The 21,146-nt window shown below is 38.4% G+C and overlaps 1 protein-coding gene across 1 annotated transcript; it reads left to right on the top strand.

Moving 5' to 3' along the window:
• Positions 1-371: 371 nt before the first annotated feature.
• Positions 372-19,354, top strand: LOC123510195 (cytochrome P450 2L1-like). The gene is made up of 10 exons (XM_045265091.1): positions 372-527; positions 1,124-1,223; positions 6,032-6,165; positions 7,919-8,137; positions 8,404-8,603; positions 13,694-13,805; positions 13,987-14,167; positions 15,184-15,301; positions 17,286-17,427; positions 18,877-19,354. The coding sequence occupies exons 1-10, from the start codon at positions 446-448 to the stop codon at positions 19,074-19,076; spliced, it is 1,488 nt and encodes a 495-aa protein (XP_045121026.1). The 5' UTR covers positions 372-445; the 3' UTR covers positions 19,077-19,354.
• The last annotated feature ends 1,792 nt before the right edge of the window (positions 19,355-21,146 follow it).

The following is a 21,146-nucleotide window of genomic DNA, read 5'->3' as shown; positions in this document are numbered from 1 at the left end:
CATGCATATATATATATATATATATATATATATATATATATATATATATATATATATATATATATATATATATATATATATATATATATATATATATATATATATATATATATATATATATATATATATATATATATATATATATATATATATATATATATATATATATATATATATATATATATATATATATATATATATATATATATATATATATATATATATATATATATATATATATATATATATATATGTGTGTGTGTGTGTGTGTGTGTGTGTGTGTGTGTGTGTGTGTGTGTGTGTGTATGTATATATCAGCCAAGGATGATTCATGATGACTAGGGAATGTAGACAGATAAAGAATTTGTAGTGGGTGGAGTACCAGAGAGGTGGGCACGTTCTGTTAGTCAGTAGTCAGTATTCGTACAAGTCACACTGCGCCAGGATGTTAGTGGAGGCGGTGATAGTTATCCTGTCCCTAGTTTATCTTTACTTCACTTTTAGGAAGCCACCGGGACTACCTCCAGGTGAGTACACTTGCAGTGACCTTTCCTCTTTCAGGTAAGTGATGTTAAATTTTTAACAGATAGATAGATAGATAAAGAGAGAGAGAGAGAGAGAGAGAGAGAGAGAGAGAGAGAGAGAGAGAGAGAGAGAGAGATTTTAATGTGGAACAAAAAGAAAAGTAATGTTTATAATAATAATAAAAATTATTATTGTTATTATTATTATTATTATTATTAGTAGTAGTAGTAGTAGTAGTAGTAGTAGTATCATCATTATTAATTTTATTATTATCATTATTATTATTATTATTATTATTATTATTATTATTATTATTATTATTATTATTATTATTATTATTATTATTATTATTATTATTATTATTATTATTGTTATCATTTTCATTTTTATTATTATTGTCACCATTATTATTATTATCATTATTATTATTATTATTATTATTGTTATTATTATTATTATTGCTATTATTAGTATTATTATTATTGTTATTATTATTATTATTGTTGTTGTTGTTATTATTATAACAATGATAACTATAATGATAAATGACAATGAGAATAATAAAATTAATAGAAAGCTCAATGTTTTTTTCACACAGGGATGTGGGGCCTACCTATTGTGGGAAAGTTTCCTTCAACGTCGGTGCGGTTTGGAGACCAGGTGAAGGCACTGAGGCCTCGCTACGGTGACCTTATTTCGTAAGGATTTGAATAATGTTATGGTAGTTGTTGAACTCCGTCTGTCTCATTACTGCATACTTCTTTACATTATCGTTAAGGAAAGGTGATCGTGTGATTTTACATTGAAAACCTATAGAAATTGTGTTATGGCAATAATTGATCTAAATGATAATGGAATACTCTTCTGATATTCACCTTTTTGTACAACATAAAGGAATCTTCGGTATTTTAATAATCATACTGTAATGTTATAGCAGCCTACCTGCTGGATGCTACTAATAGTTCAATAGGTCAATAGTGAGGCAGTTCCTTATATTGTATTTACAACTTAGGTGAATATCTTAAGAAAAGTATTTGATAATTGCTTTAGTTAGTAATTATCATAGCACCATAAAAATCAACACGAAACTTTTCGCGTTTTCACGCCTATTGTTTATCTATTTTTGTGAACAATTCGTATTTTTGTGTAAAGACGTTGATGGGGTGATATGGTATAAATTATTGGCATTAGATTAGATTAGTAATGAAATGACAAAAGTATAGATTTTGTGTACAAAATATAAGCGTTTGTTTCTTTTGTGAAAATTTAGTCATTCTTGTAGTAGTATACTACGTGAATGACCAAGTTTTCTTGCTATAAAGACACTGTATTGTCCGTGAGAAAAAATCTGTGGAATGTACGCCCTCATCATCCTCTTGTAGTCGCTCTCAGATGACTGCCTAATGTCTATCGGCCCCCGGAAACGACGGAAAGGCAAACGTTATTCAGCGCGGGTTTGCTTCCTTATCTGCTTTGATAGCTAACCGTATGATTTGCTGGTGACGTAGTGGACTGGATAAAGTGGTGAGCGTGAGGTCGGGCAAACGTCCACGCGTAGGTTCGAGTCCTACCACATACTGCTTTGAAGTTGTCGAGTGGTGGACGTATGAAAGGAGTTGGCTAGAGACAACAGAGTCACAGACTCACAGACATAACACGCCCGGTAGGTCAGTGGCTTCACAAGCCAGAGGACCGGGGTTCGATTCCCCGGCCGGGTGGAGATATTTGGGTGTGTCTCCTTTCACGTGTAGCCCCTGTTCACCTAGCAGTGAGTAGGTACGGGATGTAAATCGAGGAGTTGTGACCTTGTTGTCCCGGTGTGTGTGTGTGCCTGGTCTCAGGCCTATCCGAAGATCGGAAATAATGAGCTCTGAGCTCGTTCCGTAGGGTAACGTCTGGCTGTCTCGTCAGAGACTGCAGCAGATCAATCAGTGAAACAGACCGCAGGGACGAATCACGAGAGCACATTATTGTGAAACGCTTATTACAAGTTAAGGACTTAAACTGAGTTTTCGAACTTATGCCTGGAAAAGTCTTTCATCACGAAAACATACTGTAAAATTGTGATGAGTGTTAATGAGATAGAAATAAGTGAATCTTAAGTTGCGTAGCACTCTCTCTCTCTCTCTCTCTCTCTCTCTGGGCCAAGCAAAAGGGATGGGGATTTATAGACATTAACGCTGGCCAGACATTTTCATGTCTCAGGCTAGTTGTGGGAAGCAGTACGCATCTCGAGATATTATACTCTCGGCCACCGAGAAATTCACAAACCTATGAATATTGTCACTCCGTGTCTTCTTTCATGAAGTGCTACCGAGTTGCATGCTTTTGCGCCCAAATAATGAAACGTTTACTATTGACGATAAAGTATGGTTTTCATGTACTCAAAGCAAATAGGTTGTTGACAAAGAAACAATGAAACACTAAAATGCACGCTTTCCAGTAAACACGAATATTGCATAAGTGCATTATTAGTTTGTCTGTTTAGTTGAACATCACTTGTAAAGTTATATGAAATATTGATTTAAGTTTATTTTGTATAAACTAAATTATTCAAATAGATAGAGACGGTCGGAAAACGTATAGCTTTGTTATTGGCGTGGCAAGGAAGCCAGCTGGGCCTGCCGCTGCGCCGCATTTGCTGCTGCCATTGTGAACTAGTGAAGTCGTCCGCCAGCCGCCATCGCTACAATCCAGGAAACTAGTTAAGACGGATTAATACCACTCTACCAGTTTCACTTAGCTTCGTTTAGTTATGAAGAGCTTAGACCCTTGGAACCATTGGCCAATTCCAAAGAAACTGCCAGGTGCTGGTAGTGGACCTCGGCGATTATAACTTACCGTGGCCGTCACCATTTTCCCATCCACATGAACCATATTTAAGCTATCAGTTATTTATGATAATTTTTAGCGATGATTTCTGTGATATGTGTTAGTCGGGAGACGTTTGGGTGATAAGATATAAAAAAAAAAAAAAAAAGCTCCTACATCAAAATTATTTTGGTGTCCCGAGTGAGGAAGCCAGTTCTCTTGAGAACATAGAACATCAAACTTAGAGTTACACTATTCACTGTTCAGGAATAGCAGCGCACTCCAGATCCATCCCGCAAATTAACAGATGTAAAATAAGGATTTTTCGACGTCCTGGGGTCAGAACTTTAGCTGGTGGGCACGATTGAAGACTGATTATAGTCCGGTTATCCAAAGAATCCAGGCGGAAACTGCTAGTTCGGTTGGCAACCCTGCCCACCCCCGCTGCCACTAAACTTTCCCGACACTTAAATTTTCTTCAAGTACATTTATTTTTCTTCAACCTATAAACTTGTATATCTATTGAGTTAGGTGAAGAAAAATAAATGTATTTGAAGAAAATTGAAGTCGGGAATGTTTAGTGGCGGCGGGGGTGGGCAGGGCTGCCAACCGAACTAGCAGTTTCGGCCTGGATTCTTTGGATGAACGGACTCTAGGTACTAAATAGCTTCAAATTACACATATTGTTTCGGCATCTGTCCAGAAAAACTTGTAACTTCTATTATTTTGTCGTGTCTTATTGGCTAGAAATTTTATTTGGGTAAATTAGGACAGGAGGTCCTCAAACTTTTTAATCTTTGTATTCCTTGAAGTCTGACATATATAGCCACAATGTAGCATGAGGAAGGATAAGAAAAGATGCATGGTTATTGACTTAATTTATTTATTGAGTTTAAAATGAATAAGGGGTGACTACTGTCTTGTGGGTTTACAAGGTTGTGTGGCAATTGTTCGTAGTCTTAGAGCTTTTAGTAATTATTTATAATATGTCTGCGTTTCCCCGTCCTCCTCCTACTACCCACCACTTAATATTCCAACTACTTCTAAAATAACCTGACCTTGTCTGCGTTCACCAGATCCCCTGCAAGGACATTAACCTAAACTAACTTAATGAAACACTTAAAAAAAGTACACTGCTGGACTTAGAAAATCTTGAATTTCTGCCACACTCTAGACATGTTACACATGTGCCATGCAATTCTCTGCTTATGGCAAGGTCACCAATGCTTGTATATTATACGAAAGTTCCATGCTTGTATATGATGTGGCTGTATTATAAAGATTTACGAAGGTTTCTCTAAAATTACATAACTCCAAGAGTTTCCATGTTAACATTGCCATGTGTACCTCTTGTTGAGAACCCCTGAGTTAAGAGCTGGAAGCAAGGTTAGATGCATGCTAGTGGTATCAAGATCAACAAGACAGTGTTCATCACAACGAACAGCAGGAGTAGTGCAACTCCCTATTAATTTTTGGAATTGTTTAGTTCCATTTTTCCTATTATAGCCTTGTGGTGCCACAGCTGGGTGTAGTAGCTGAGACACCCAAAGACATCGTATTCTTCAACAGGAACTACGTGTCTTCCTCCTGCCAGGGAGATGAGCAAGCCCTCAACATATATATATATATATATATATATATATATATATATATATATATATATATATATATATATATATATATATATATATATAATGTGTGTGTGTGTGTGTGTGTGTGTGTGTGTGTGTGTGTGTGTGTGTGTGTGTGTGTTTCATACAATATCATACAATGACTTTGCTTTGCTTGAAAATGAAATGTGGCTCATATGGCCAACTTCATGTTATGTTTGTGTGTGTCACCGCAGTGGATGTGTTCGTACTACAAGGCCAGGTACCCTGTGCTCATTGGTTGAACAGTAAGAATAGTAAATTAAATCCGATGATGAAGAACAGTGGGCAGAAGTACTCCGTAAAGTAGAGGGATCAACAGTTTAGCATCAATTCCAAATCATGGGATAGTTTGAGCATGCAAGCAGAATGGAGGGAATTGTAGGGAGTGAAAAAGTTTTATAGCAATATTGAAATATAACTAATTATCAAGAGTACCTCTGTAGTGTAAAAGGCTCATTTTCATTATTGTGGCCTCATCCAAACCATGGTAGAATGTATGTAACTGGTTATACATGCACAGTGGCTGTTTAGGAGAGAAACCACTATGTAATGCAAAAACATGAAATACCAAATTTATCAATTTAAAAAGATTGTGTCATATTTCTTTTTTTTTTTTTTTTTTTTTTCTGTTATTGCTTATAGAGCCTGTAGGCATACTTGGAGAGTATATGTGGGAAGCATTGTTAAGCTTCCGCCCATCAGTGGCACAGGCAATTCTATTTTCAGTGGTACCCATATTAGGGCCCATGTCACTACTCAAGCACATCTTCAGTGTAATCACCTAGAACCTGGGTATCATGGTGACATGTAAGTAACTTTAAACCACTCGACAAATGGCGTAGCTTCAAAGTGGTGTGTGGTGGGATTTGAACCTATGCATAGATGTCTGCCCGATCCTATGCTCACCACCTTATCCACTACGCCACTGCCTCCCTTGTTGCTGCACCTTCTACACCTGTCCTTTTTTTTTTTATTTATTTTTTTTTTTCTAATCAATCTGTATCAAATCCAGCATTAAATCTACATTGTATATTTCCATCCAGGTGGCGTGTTGGTAACCGTCTTCTGATCTTTCTCTGCAACCAACAGTTAATCAAACGCGCTCTCAGCAAACAAGAGTTCACAGATAGACCAGATTTTTCCACATTTTTTACATATGCCCAAGGAGGTTTTCATGGTAAGACTAGCATTTTTTTTTTTTTTTTTTTTTTTTTAATGGTAGGGTTTTCCAATGTAACAATTTTTTGGTCTCTTACTTTCATCATTCAAATTTCAACTGATCAAACCATTCAGGCCCTTCAAAAACTCAGTATGTATTTATAGTTTGTCTTATTTTTGCGCAAGAGCTGAGAAGCATTTTGTTTGTTAGTTAATTTATATATTTATTAATTTACATAGAAATATACATTTTCTAGATCTTAAGCCAAGGATAGATTTACGAATGAGTCCAGTGATAGTTTTTTATATAGTCTTTGAGAAGTTGTGCCTTCTTGTAAATTAAACAATTATACCAATTGTTTGACAATCAAACATAGGAAATGTATCTTTAACAAAAAATGGAAGGGTCATCTCTTTATACCAGATATTTTTTCGTCCAATCTGAATATGTGTGAGCATATTGGAGACCAATCTTGATCCTGTATTTAGACATAGAAATCAGAGCAGATGAGCAGACTGTACTGTATGTAAAATGACCTATGGGTGGCAAAAGGACCACATACTGAATTTTTTTTTTTTTTTTTTTTTTTTTTTTTACGGTAAGGCCTATAGCACCTGTAGGCACACTTGAAGAGTGTATGGGAAGCGCTGTTCAGCTTCCGCCCATTAGTGGCGCAGGCAATTTTATTTATAGTGGTACCCATACTAGGGCCCATATCACCGCCCAAGCTCATCTTGAGTGTAATCACCTAGAACCTGGGTATCATGGTGATATGTAGGTAACTTTAAACCACTCGACAAATGGCAAAGTGTTTTAAGGCTGTACGTGGTGGGATTCGAACCTACGCGTGGACATCTGTCTGATCCCACGTTCACCGCCTTATCCACTATTCCACCGCCTCCCTGTAAGCAAATTGACAATGAGCTTAATGTATACAGTGAGCCATCAGTCCTGGAACAACACATTCCAGAAAGCTGTTCCAGAACTAATTTGGTTGAGATCCAAAACTGTTTTCCCCATTCCAAGATGTTAAATAAAATTTGAACTAAAATCAATATTTATCTTTAGCGCACATAGATGGTAGTGAGAGTTACACATGGAGTTGATTACGTACCCCCTTCATCCGCTGTTCTCCTTTCTCCTCTTGGCTACCTAAAACTTGATTTCTTCTATGAATAACATCTACAGCATCTAGCACAGGGTTGTCCACAAGCTCTTCTGCGATTAATAGAATAGCTAGTCTCCTGTGGGCAGGCATCTTCTTACACTCCAGCTGATCGACTCTCTCAAGCGAAGGAGAGGCTTGTTGTGGAGCAGTAATGCCTCATGGAACCTGTTCATACACATACAGGCCACAACAGACCTTGTGGAAACAGCTAGTTTTGACTTCAGTGATGGAGTCTTTGTTTACTTACTAAATAAAGATTTTTGGCAATATTGGTTGCTTTGATAGCATCTTTGTTTTACTTATGATAGATCTAGCCATGACTATGCCTGACATTAACAAACAGAGGCACATAACATGCTTCTTGACCTCGGTCAGCCAGCGTCTGCTGTTCAAGATCCAGTTTTGGGTTGACCTCCGGGTGTATAATTTATTGAATTTTTTGGTTGAAGTCCAAATTGTATGAGGTCTGGTTGTTCACTGTACTCTTTTCTTTTTTTATATCTTTTGCAACAAATGACGATGTTTTGATCATATGACAATTACTTATCCGTTAATTATTTCTCTTGTTTACAACATTCCCTTCCTCTTTCTGTTACACTTTAGGTGTCATCTTTGGCAATGGCGTCAAGTGGCAGATTCACCGTCGCTTCGTTCTTCGTCACCTGAGGAATCTGGGAATGGGGAAGAGTAAGGTAGAGCTTGATATTCAAGAAGAGGCAGTACATCTGGTGGAAGACTTTAAGAAGCACACAGACAAGGATGAAACTGTGCCAATGTCCCTTGGAGTGGCAGTGTTTAATGTAATATGGAAAATGGTTGCAGGTAAGTTATGGGCATACCTGTGATGATCATCTCAGCTGTGTTAGATTCAGTGCAAATGGTTCCTTGCCACATGTACTATTCATGTAATTTTTTTTTTTTTAATAGTCCTTTTTGAAGTTTGAACAATCAGACAAGTCCTCATTTAATTTCAGCAGATCTAAGACACTATTTATATACTCTTTACTTTTAATGCAATTTCTTAATCTGGATGTTTTGTCTATTATATTTTTCCTCTTTTCAAAGGAATTTACTTTCTTTTCTTACAGGTACTCGCTTCAGAATGGACGACCAACGAGCTCATGATTTAGTTAGCATGGTATGGTCAATCAATGATACATTCCAAGGCCCTGTGACCCTGTTCAATTTTTTCCCATGGCTGGAGAACTGGTCCCCAAAGTGGTTGAAGGAAAAACTGGGCTTGAAAGACCTGCAGGACCTTTCTGGGGAACTATTCAGCATTGCTAAAGTGAGTTTGCAATATTCTCATGGTCAATATAAAAAAAAGAATTTCATTGACATGAATAAAATCATAGCTTTTTACTTTCCTGAAAAGAGAATGTGTAGTAAAACCTAGTGTTTGATGCTTATACACATTTATTAATTTCCATGCTCCTATTACAATTTTTTGTAAAGGTTTTACCGTCACACACACACACACACACACACACACACACACACACACACACACACACACACACACACACACACACACACACACACACACACACACACGGCCCGGTAGCTCAGTGGTTAGAGCGCTGGCTTCACAAGCCAGATGACCGGGGTTCGATTCCCTGGCCGGGTGGAGATATTTGGGTGTGTCTCCTTTCACGTGTAGCCCCTGTTCACCTAACAGTGAGTAGGTACGGGATGTAAATCGAGGAGTTGTGACCTTGTTGTCCCGGTGTGTGGTGTGTACCGGGTCTCAGACCTATCCCAAGATCGGAAGTAATGAGCTCTGAGCTCGTTCCGTAGAGTAATGTCTGGCTGTCTCGTCAGAGACTGCAGCAGATCAAACAGTGAATTACATACACACACACACACACACACTTGGGAACAAAATTACTGATCAAGATTAACTTTTTATGGGGAAAAATGCAATTTGAACCAAAACCTTGCTAACTAACCTATACCAACCACTATGTTAATGCTTTTTAATGTGGATGTAGTGTTCTGAAGGATACCTGTAAGTTTTAGTATTTCACCCATTCTGGCCTTTCATTCAGTTGTAAATCTTCATCCTTGTCCTCCAGTGACAGCAGTGGGGGAATGAGTTGAGTGAGGGTGGGAGGGAGGGAATGAGTGTGTATGGTCGTCATACAATCACTTTTCTTTTTCATAAGTATTATTTCAGATATGCTGTTTCAAGCTGGTTGCATTCGTTAATCCAAGCTAATGCAAATTTTTCCACATGTTCTTGTGCACAGTAAGAAGGGTCACTTTTTGCCATATTTTGTCCTTTTTATTGTGGTTTTATTTTTCAGTATGGACAATATAGTTGATTTTGCCCTACCATATTGAGTTGCCAGATCAGAGACATGAGTTCCACTTTAAAACTTTACAATGAGTTCTTTTTTTCTATTCAGTTGTCATTCTCATTACTTTCTTTTAGTTTTGATTGAATCACAGATCTTTTTTTTTAAACCCATGGCTACAGAGTTTTCAGTAAAAATAACAAAGAATAGCAATAATATAGCACAAAGTTTCATGAAGCTTCTGTGGATAATGCTTAGCATATGCAGAAGCTAGCAAGAGACTGACCTGAAGTGACTGTGGGGCAAGTGTGCAATCACAAGTTGAATTTTACACAAAAATTTTGGACAAATGATGAGTTGTACTTACTATTAGTGAGGTGGATTAATGGTGGGATATTACATGTCCTGTAATGAGATGAATAGTATTAACATACACATAATTTATTGATAAACATTACACATTGATAGCATAGCTGTAATTACATAATGACATAAAATAATAGCCTACATGACACCTTGTCTGACCAGGCAGGTAGGGGAGGCTGGTCAGCTGTTTGCAAGTTTTATGCCAAGACTGATAGTCAATGCATTTTGATGTACTCTATGATGAAATGACACACACTTACAGAAAGATGCTGTATGTTTTTATGCAATATAGGCTTTTTGCAGGAATTTACGAGCTAAAGGATATACAGAGATTTCTTGATTTAAATGAGATACATTCCTAATTGAGTCACAACTAAGGGCGTCATCAGACAAGGAGTTCCAGAGGTCAGTACATCTGAAGTGAAGTATGGGGCTTGGCTATCTTGAATCTGTGACCCCTGGTGTGTGTTGTTGTAGAGAGAGTAAAGAGATCTTAAGGTGAGATGGAGGATTGATTGTGGAATATTTTCCAACTTTTAATAAGGTCTGCCCTGATTAGTCTGCCTTGGACGGAATAGAGGTTCAGAGCTTGTAAAGGGTCTGCATATTTAAGATCAGTCATTCCTGCAAGTTGTTTAGTCCACCTCTGCTGTGGCGATTCCAGAAACTTTAGGTCACCCAGGTATCCTGTGTTCCATACAATAGAGCTGAACTCTAGTGAAGGTCTGATGTGAGAATTGAACAGGGTGATAAGAAAACCCTTGTCGTGACAGAAAGTTGATTTCATCAAGTTATTTGCCAGACCTGCTGCTTTCTTTACAGTCTTTGAGATGTGACAGTGGAATTTCAGGGTAGAGTCAACTGTAATACCCAGATCTCTATGGGTAGATACAATAGAGAGGGCAATGGTGTCCATAGTTTAGAGGGGTAGTGGGCCAGTGTTGATGTAGTCTGTTGATCCTCTTCAGCAATGCAGCACAGCACACTTATCAAGGTTGAAGTGCAGACCCCATGAGTCAGCGACTCTTTACTATACTGTGTCAATGTCCCTTTGACAGATTTCCGTGTCTCCAGCCAAAGAGGAACTGGAGTCTGTCCGTAGCTTTAGATAGATATTCATGTCTGCAAAGAATTTGCATTTTGAGTGGATATAGGTTGGCAAGAAGTTGATATAAACTAGGAATAAAAGGGGACAAAAGACTGATCTCTGGGGTACTCCACTGAGGACATTTTTTGAAAAGCTAGTGGACCCGGAAACTGAGATGTGCTTGGTGCGACCCATTAGAAAATCTGTGATCCATGACAGTGGAGGACCATGTACTCCCAATAGCCTCAGTTTGTCTGTAAGAAGAGAGTGGTTGACTACATCGAAGGCTTTACTTAAGTCAATCATGTATCCTGTGTCCAGCCAGGAGATGACCTCAGTGTAAACAAGTAGTAGCTGGTCATCTACTGTTCTGCCTTGTCGGAATCCATACTGGTTGTTTGAAAGAATCCCATTGGAGTCTACAAAATTGTAGAGAGATTCAGAGATAATTTGTTCCAGTGTTTTGCAGCAGACAGATGTGAGACTGGTAGGTCTGTAATTTAATGGGGCATAGCGGGAGCCTTTCTTGAATATGGGTATAATAGTGGATTTCTTCTATTCCATTGGTAGTTTTCCCTCGGCAAGAGTCTTTTCAAATAATAGGAAAACTGGAAGGGCAATAGCAGGATAAGTTTAAGTAAATTGGTATGTATGCCATCAGGTCCCATGCTAGAATTTGGGTCAAGTGCTTTGAGCCTATTTTGGACTAGCTCCAGATGTAGGGTGATACTGCCCATTGAAGGTTTGGTGAGAATAGGGGGCATTGCGGGCTTGACCTGAATATACAGAGCAAAAATGAGAGGTGAAGGTGATAGCCATCTGGGTACAGTCACTGGTTAATTCACCACAATCCATCCTTAGTGGGCCTACAGAGGGTGTCCCAACTTTCTTGCTCCTGATGTATTGATGTGTGCTAAGCAGCAATATCTACTTGATACCTCAAGCGGGTATAGCATTGCCACCCGCATATTTAGACGTATGAACCCATCTTAAGTTGAAGGATATGGGTTGTGGCCGGGATATATACGATATGTTTGGTAAGGCACTGAGAGAGGAGAGTGGAGAGAGGCGTCAACTCTGGCTGTGAAGTATTTGAAACATTTTTATTATCCCATATAGATGTAAATAATGATTACAAAATAATCATAATTAGTTTAGGGAGCCCATTTAAAGCCAAGGGTTTTGGGCACTGCGCAAAGGGAAAGAGTGTTGGCTGGGGGAACACACGATCATACCTGGTGGCCACATCACCACACTGAACAACCCACACAACTTCATTTTCTTGACATTGTGTTATTCTAAACAATCTGCGTAATTTGAAAAAAATGACAAAATTTCTTACCTCGTTTTATTTCAAAGTTGCATAATCTGAACACACATAATTCAAGAAATACCTAACTGTAATTTTTGGATATCTCTTATCTGAAAGTCCACCTGTTAGGGAACTGATAACCCAAGTAAGGAAGCTCTTCTTACACTTGGACCGTGGCCAGTCTTCAAACCTATGTACTTGGAGACCCCTCAGCCCTAAAAGTGCACATGGTTCCACCCAGCCTAGGAGTGTATCTGTCACTCTACCATCCTTGAATTACACCCCATGAAAAAGCGAAGCCTCAAAATGTATATGTGTATAAAACATTTACTTAGAATAGCTTATAATTTTGCTTCTAGCAGTATTATATATATATATATATATATATATATATATATATATATATATATATATATATATATATATATATATATATATATATATATACATATACATATATACAGTAAAACCTCGCTTGACGAACGTCTCTAAGGACGAACAATTCGGGAGACGACCAAAAAATTTGTCAATATATCGACCCAGGGGACGAACATGGTTAAACGGCTCGCCTGCCAGCGAGCCGTTTATGTGATAGCCAACCCGGCTATCACTCAACAACAAAACAAAACATAAGCACAAAAGAAAATAGAAACAGGAACATACGAAAAATATTACATAACATAATCTCCGTGCCACCACGATTTTCTGTATTTCCTGGGCATGGTGATATTACCGGCGCGCTCTACTGTAGCTTCCTCGGCGTTATCCTCTCTGCTATAACGGGACCCCACATAGCGGCACTGACTTGTGACGCTACACAGCTGTTGTGTAGCTCTGGCAAGCTGCGCACATCCAAAGTCCTCTCTCATGACTGTCTTCTCGGATCTTGTCTGTCTTCCTCCCCATCCTCCTCTCTTCCATTCCGTCATGCCATCAACGTCCAGTCTCGCAAGTAAATAACCTTTTCTTTTTTATTCATTTTGTTATCATTTTGATAGCATTTAGGTAAGTAAAACAATTTAGGCTTTCTATAATTATTTCGTTCATGTCATATATGTATGTATATATATATATATATATATATATATATATATATATATATATATATATATATATATATATATATATATATATATATATATGTGTGTGTGTGTGTGTGTGTGTGTGTGTGTGTGTGTGTGTGTATATATATATATATATATATATATATATATATATATATATATATATATATATATATATATATATATATATATATATATATATATATATATATATATATATATATTTTTTTTTTTTTTTTTTTTTTTTTTTAGGAATATGTGAAGCTGCATGAAGACAAACATGAGCCAAATAAAGAAGGGGATCTCATTGACCAATATTTATCAGCTATGAAAGAAGAGGAAAATGAAGACTCTATACTCAGCGGTGAGTAGACAATTTTGCCCTACCTGATAGTCATGTGTCATGTTAAACCATCACATATTCTCTCTCTCTCTCTCTCTCTCTCTCTCTCTCTCTCTCTCTCTCTCTCTCTCTCTCTCTCTCTCTCTCTCTCTCTCTCTCTCTCTCTCTCTTTCTTTCATCTTTTGTTGGCTTCTATCTACAGTGAAAGAACTTCTCGTAGTTGTGCTTGATCTTTTTGTGGCTGGGCTTGAGACCACCTCCTCTACATTGAGGTGGGCGATTCTATACTTGGCCAAATACCCAGAGATTCAGCGACGGGTCCAGCGGGAGATTGACAACGTGCTACCTCGTGGAACTAAACCACAATACCAGGATAGAGCTAAGTGAGTATTCAACATGGGGGAAAAAAATCATGTAGATGCGTGTGTGTTTGTGAAAGAGAGAGAGAGAGAGAGAGAGAGAGAATATGATGTACCATAAGACCCCACACATTGCGAATCTCAGCTTGGCGAAATTTACTTTTGGCGGTAGGGTGGCCACGGACCACCGAGTGCACACTTAGCAATTTTAATTCAAATTTCATGGTCCCATGGCGGCCGCAAGGCGAACCACGTGGCTCTCCGGTGACGTCAGAGCTCTCTCTAAACCTATCAGAACACAGTGTGAGAGTCCCTTTTAGCCATTTTGTTAGTGCTACCATCTGTTCTGCTAGCGTTGGAAGGAATTCTGGCGATTTACCACCAACATGGCCTCTATCAGCGCAACAGGTACTACCGGTGGGGGTAAGGAGAATGGTGGTGGCAGCAAGGACGAAAGTGGGCGAGGGAAACGGGTGAAAAAACAGGAGTTACAGCCTTTATATTGTCTTATTAGTGTTATTTATTGTTTATTGGTCTGTTTTGTACATGTGTTCTAATATGTGAAGGCAAAAGATTTTATTTCAGCTTGAAAGATGGTATTTTAGGGATCAAACGAGGGACTTTGGCAATGACCAAAGACTGATAGAGGCATTTTTTAGGCAATTTATATGGTGTAAAGAACATGTGCTTGGCGAAATTTGCATTTGGTGGTAGTTTCGCCAGACTAATTAATTCGCCAAGTGTGGGGGCTTACTGTATATGATATCAGTTTAGGAGCGATGGTCCATAATATTTCATACCACTTATAGTTGTTCCATGTTATTTGCTCCTTATTGACTAACTTTCATATTAAAAGGTGCATTTTAAAGATATCTCTTAAAATAATTCAATTACAAACATAAAGCTGACTTTGAAAAATGATAAGGATGTAGACAATGCACAAAATCAAACAAGAAGACATCATATGAAGGATTGATAAAATGAACGAGAACCATAATAGTAAAAAAATCATTATATGGCTTCACAAACTGTCTTTTCAGGTTGCCGTACTTTGAGGCAGTTCTCAATGAAGTCAATCGGATCTCCTCGCTGGTGCCTCTTGGTGTCCCACACATGGCCTCGCAGGACACCCAGTTAGAAGGCTACATTATTCCTAAGGTAATGTCTAAAACAAAACCTGTTTTATATTAGCATATGCGCGTGTGTGTGTGTGTGTGTGTGCGTGCGTGCGGGATGATTCCACCACTACAGGCATTTAATTCAGAAGTAACTTATTAGTGTACTCTTTCCTATGTCTCTAGAAGTTACGCAGTTAGCATGATATGATTCTGTTGTATTCTTGGTAAGAAAAGAAACAATTGGAGCCTTTCAGGGATTTTTAAAGTAGACAGCAGCAGTACAATGGTGTGTAATAACAGCATCTCCCAAGCAATACCCGTGCATATATATATATATATATATATATATATATATATATATATATATATATATATATATATATATATATAATATATACATAATATATACAAGTGCTCGGTCAAAGTGCAACCTGTGAACTGACCAACTTGGGCTTACGGGGGTATATTTATTACCTAGTAATAGACTCAGTCAAACCTACCAAAACCCCGAGTTCCATAAAAATGAAACATTGGTTCAAGCAAAATTAAACAAACATTAATTGATCAATTCAATGATTTCTGAGAATATCATAACAGATTCTTACCAAGATAATACTAATGGCTAAAGAGGTTAATGAGACTATCCAGAATATTGTGTATTTATTGTTGAAGATGTTAGTCATTTCACAAATGCAACCCAGAGTTCACCTTAGTGTTGTACATGTGCAAAACTCTGTAAGCGATGAAACAACAGCAATGGAAAAATTTAAATGATTGTAATGTAATTCCAGTAAAATAGATATCCAGAGAAAAAAGGCAAATGGTGCATAGTTATCCCCCCAACTAAACCTACATTGGATATGAACTTGTATATATTAAACTGCTCCAAAAAGTCACTGACCTATAAATACAAACATCAAATTTTTATTACGGTCATTTCATTCAATATCAAGTTTTATATATTTAATTTTTACTGAGTACCGAATTGCTTAGAATTACCAACTATATCCTAACCTAATACAATGTTGACCATATTTCTCACACACATCAAGGTCAGAATCAACAACTTTTCATTTAATGTAAAAATGGGAAAATAAAGTTAGGATTTTATTATAAATTTTTTTTCATTATTTTCAACTTCAAAGCCTCATACAAGAATTTGGCTTGATATTTTGTGTTTTCTCTTCAAATTTGGAAACTACAGGTTTTCAGCTTTATATATTTATTTTTGATTTATCATTATTATTTTTTTCTATGTAAGAGAGGTGGACTGGCTAAGGGCAACAAAAATATATGAAAAAAAAAGCCTACTCAGTGGCCAGTGTGGCCAAACAGCAACTGTACAGGTGATTCAGCAGCTGCACAGGTGATTCATTAATGTGGGAGAGTGACGTGTTTCAGTATTGAAGGACAGCCCAAATCACCGCATCTGTATCCACCCCACTGAAGCAATGCGGCCAGTGCACTGGACGATAATGTCTTTGGCTGTTTTCAATGCAGATTCGGCCTAGCCATTGAAATGTGATAAGTAGTATGTGGAGACAATTAAGGCAGTGAGAGATGCCCCAGTGGGGCAGGAAAGTCTTGCAACTCCTGGCTCACAAACTGACGGCCACCATCACTTGCCAATTCACACGGGATGCCGTACTGCACGAAGATGGACCAGCAGAAAGAGATGAGATGATGAGCAGTAGCACAGCCTGGGAGAAAATGGAAAATGTGAATATTACTATAAAATTTTTCATTGAAAATCAAATAACTGCTGAGTTAAGTAGTTGATGGCCACCTGGTCATATGGCCAAGATGACAAAGGTGTAAGCAGCAGGTGCTCCCTGGGCTGAAAAGGGGCGTGGATGGGTGGTGTCAGGATAGTTGCAGAAGGATTGTAGAGCTCAGGCAAGTAGACACTAAGTCTAGCGCAGGCCTTCTTGCTTATAAGAGTGGAGTGCCTTCCAGTGATGTGAGATCCTTCCATACTACACTATGATAATAACGAGTATTAAGTATTTACATTTACTTTCCAGGGTGCTGTACTGCTACCCCACCTAGAATGTTCCCACAAAGACCCTGAGTTATGGGAGAAGCCTGACCAGTTCTATCCTGAGCATTTCCTGGATGCTGAAGGAAAGTTTGTCCCTAGAGAGGGTCTGATGCCTTTTGCTGTCGGTAAGATGAGCTTATGCATGTGAATTACAAATATAACTGTATGGGAACAGTATTATAGGATGGTAGATTGAATTTTCCTTATAGAAAATTGTAGATGGTGTTAATAATGTTTAAAAAAAGGCAAACTCAGCTAACATTAATGTAAATACATATAGATGACATACTTACTAAAGCAGACTTGCTACCATATATCATGACATTATGCCAGGTCAGCGCTCCAGCATAATGCTGTTACAAAAAAAGAATGGCCTATCAGAGAGTGGGGTCTTTTTTCATCATGGCATTATGCCGGGTACCAGTAGTTAGCAGGACTTCACTGCTTCCCAACACACACACACCATAGTATTGCCTCTTGCCCCCACAGCAGTCATGGTGAGAGGAAGTGTTGTGCCTTTGTTCTCCCATTAGTGCCATCTTTTGTATGTGTTTCCCTGTTTCTTGCCTGTACCTTGGTAAATGGAAATTGTTAATGCCTGGGACTATAGCTCAGATCATAGGGCTTGACAAAGCTGGACTCCAGACAGGAGATATAATGGCAAATGTTGGTGTAAGTGAGTGATCTGTGAGGAACTGGTTAAAGGGTTCCAAGGACAATGATGGTGTCAAGTTACTGTCTGCCAAACCTAGGCCTGGTCCTCAAAGAAGACATCTGTACGTACTTTAACTGTGCTCAAAAAGGTGTGCTCTCTAGCTGTCTTTTGAGCACAGTCAAAGTACATACAGATGTCTTCTTTGAGGGACCAGGCCTAGGTTTAGCAGACAATAACTTGACAAGTTGACACCATTGCTGTCCTTGAAACCCTTCAACTAGTTCCTCACAGATCACTCACTCACACTAACATTTGCCCCTATTTCTCCTGTCTGGAGTCCAGCTTTGTGAAGCTCTATGATCTGAGCTCTAGTTATAGGCATTCATGGCTTCCTTTGACTTACATTCACCATAGAACAGCCCAGAAATAGAGGGAAACACAGACAAAAGATGGTGCTAATGAGAGAATAATGGCACAGCACTTTCTCTCACCACAACAGCCACAGGGGCAACAGGCAGTACTGTGGTGTGTGTTGGGAGGTAGCGAGGTCCTGCTAGCTGCTGGTACCCAGCATAATGCCATAATGAAAAAAGATCCAACTCATTGTTTTTTTGTCACAGCATTATGTCAGGGAGCTCACCTGGCATTATAAGCACAGAGAGAAAGAGAGATGGTTACATAATGCTTCCTAAAACTCATCAAAAACATTAAATAAAACACAAGAATAAAGCAATAAAATTGACAAAATAATCTATCTGTTGATGAACTTGCTTTACCAGTCTTTTCTTCATACATGTGCAACATTAAATGTTTAAAAATTTTAACGAGTAGGAATTCCTACACACTTGTCAAAATGAACATATGTTAATTTAAACAAACATTGCACACTATCACTCATGCTGAAACCGGATGCTTTCAGGACGTCGTGTGTGTCTGGGAGAGTCACTGGCACGAGTGGAAATCGTAGTGTTCCTAGCAGCATTGCTTCAAAACTTTACATTCATAGCACCAGAGGGAGAGCCACTTTCAACAGAAAACGACCCTAAAGAATTTTCTCTCAATTCTCCAAAGCCTTACAGGATCACCATTAGAGAAAGGAAGAGTGAGGTAGAGAAGTAAATTAACATGAATGAATCACAAACTAACACATGTAATAAATAAACAAAATGCTAGTTAAACTAGAATTGTATTTTTTATGAATTTCCATAGTATATTCTTCTTGATCTAAAGTTGTTGATACTATATCAAGTTGTGAAATTAAACACAAGATGACCATCCTCAAAACATCCTTGAGTGACAGAGCTTGCTTTGCATCAAATTTATCTTATTATTATTATTATTATTATTATTGTTATTGAATTGTCTTCAGGTGTAAAAATAAAATACTGAATAGTGAATATTGTCACTTTTATTTTGATTCACACACACACACACACACACACAGTTTACAGTCAATTGGTCCCCAAGCAATTGGTACTCAGGTCATCTGGTCCACAAGTCAATTGTGACCCTAGACAGTTGCTCACCAAGTCAGTTGAGACCCAAGACAGTTGACATCCAAGACAACTGGTCCCCAAACCAGTTGAGACTCAAGACAATTGGTCCCCAAACTTATTGAGTAGCTTTGTTTATTCTCCCTCAGTGAGTCAGTGTACTTACATGTACTTACATATCTAAAGTGTATATTGAGAGAGAGAGAGAAAGAGAGAGATCCAGGACAACTGGACCCCAAACCAATTGAGACTCAAGACAATTGGTCCCCAAACTAACAGAGTACCTTTGTTAATTTTTGTTCAGTGAGTCAGTGTACTTACATATCCAAAGACGTGTGTGTGTGTGTAATTCACCTTGGTCGTCTGCTGGTCACCCAGCCAGTCTTCCCCATTACGGAGCGAGCTCAGAGCTCATACACTGATCTTCGGCTAGGACTGAAACCACAACACACTCCACACACCGGGAAAGTGAGACCACAACCCCTCGAGTTACATCCCGTACCTATTTACTGCTAGATGAACAGGGGCTACACATTAAGAGGCTTGCCCATTTGCCTCGCCGCTTACCGGAACTCAAATCCAGCCTTCTTGGGTTCGAGCGCGGCACAGTCAGTACCAGTACCAGTAGGAGCATACCGAGACTACCGAGACATTAATGGTACTGACACCTTACTGCGGCCAGAAACTGAAAAAGAGTGATATCACTGAGTCAGTTATCAATGAGTATTGACCATTGATCACAATTATTTTGTTTTTATTATCATGAGTACATGCATACATACATACATACATACTACATACACCAGAAGATAATCAATATGATGAAAATTTGGTAATGCATTATATATATATATATATATATATATATATATATATATATATATATATATATATATATATATATATATATATATATATCAGAGACAGACAGACATAAAATGATGCAGCACTATGCCACGGTTGATGAAAAATAACGGCACTAACTACCACTAACGGCCTCAGCCGTCAAGGACGAATGACCAAATCTATAGGGATGCTGACAGTTGACTTGACACCTTCCTCACACAACTGAGAGGCCCCGCGTTCGATTCCTAAGCGGGATGAGATAATTTGGGCTTGTCTGTAATATTCGTACACTTAATCCTATGTGTAGTAGTAGTAGTAGTAGTAGTAGTAGTAGTAGTAGTAGTAGTAGTAGTAGTAGTAGTAGTAGTAGTAGTAGTAGTAGTAGTAATAGCAGTAGTAGTAGTAGTAGTAGTAGTAGTAGTAGTAGTAGTAGTAGTAGTAGTAGTAGTAGTAGTAGTAGTAGCAGCAGCAGCAGCAGCAGCAGCAGCAGCAGCAGTAGTAGTAGTAATAGAAGTAGCAGTAATAGTAGTAGTAGTAGAAGTAGAAATGCAATGGTAAAATGCCGGCCAACTGCAGTGTTACTGCACCGCCAGACGCCAGTCCGCCAGACCGCCACCCGTCCCGGCCACCGATCCGCCGAGTGGTGCCGACACATTATTCATTCTTAGCGGTAGGAAGCAGCAGAGTCCCGGCACAGACGCTAGACGGTACAAGCGTCAAGCGGTACCGGAAATGATGCCGGCACATTCAGTCGTACCAGTACAGACGCGTCTCGCCGAGCTACCGAGACCGCGCCGACGCGCCAGGGCAGCCAGTCGGTACCAGTGTGGAGTGGTACCAAGAGTGAGAA

The sequence above is a fragment of the Portunus trituberculatus genome, chromosome 28 (assembly GCF_017591435.1).
Source record: "Portunus trituberculatus isolate SZX2019 chromosome 28, ASM1759143v1, whole genome shotgun sequence".
Classification (NCBI taxonomy): domain Eukaryota; kingdom Metazoa; phylum Arthropoda; class Malacostraca; order Decapoda; family Portunidae; genus Portunus; species Portunus trituberculatus.
Note: the sequence above shows the minus strand (reverse complement) of the source record. Positions and strands in the feature narration are given on the sequence as shown.

Excerpts from the sequence above, each read along its gene's own strand:
- LOC123510195 (XM_045265091.1), top strand. The coding sequence starts at position 446 with ATGTTAGTGGAGGCGGTGATAGTTATCCTGTCCCTAGTTTATCTTTAC. Across the intron at positions 1,224-6,031 it reads CGCTACGGTGACCTTATTTC|GTGGCGTGTTGGTAACCGTC; the intron begins GTAAGGATTTGA and ends ATTTCCATCCAG. Across the intron at positions 8,604-13,693 it reads AACTATTCAGCATTGCTAAA|GAATATGTGAAGCTGCATGA; the intron begins GTGAGTTTGCAA and ends TTTTTTTTTTAG.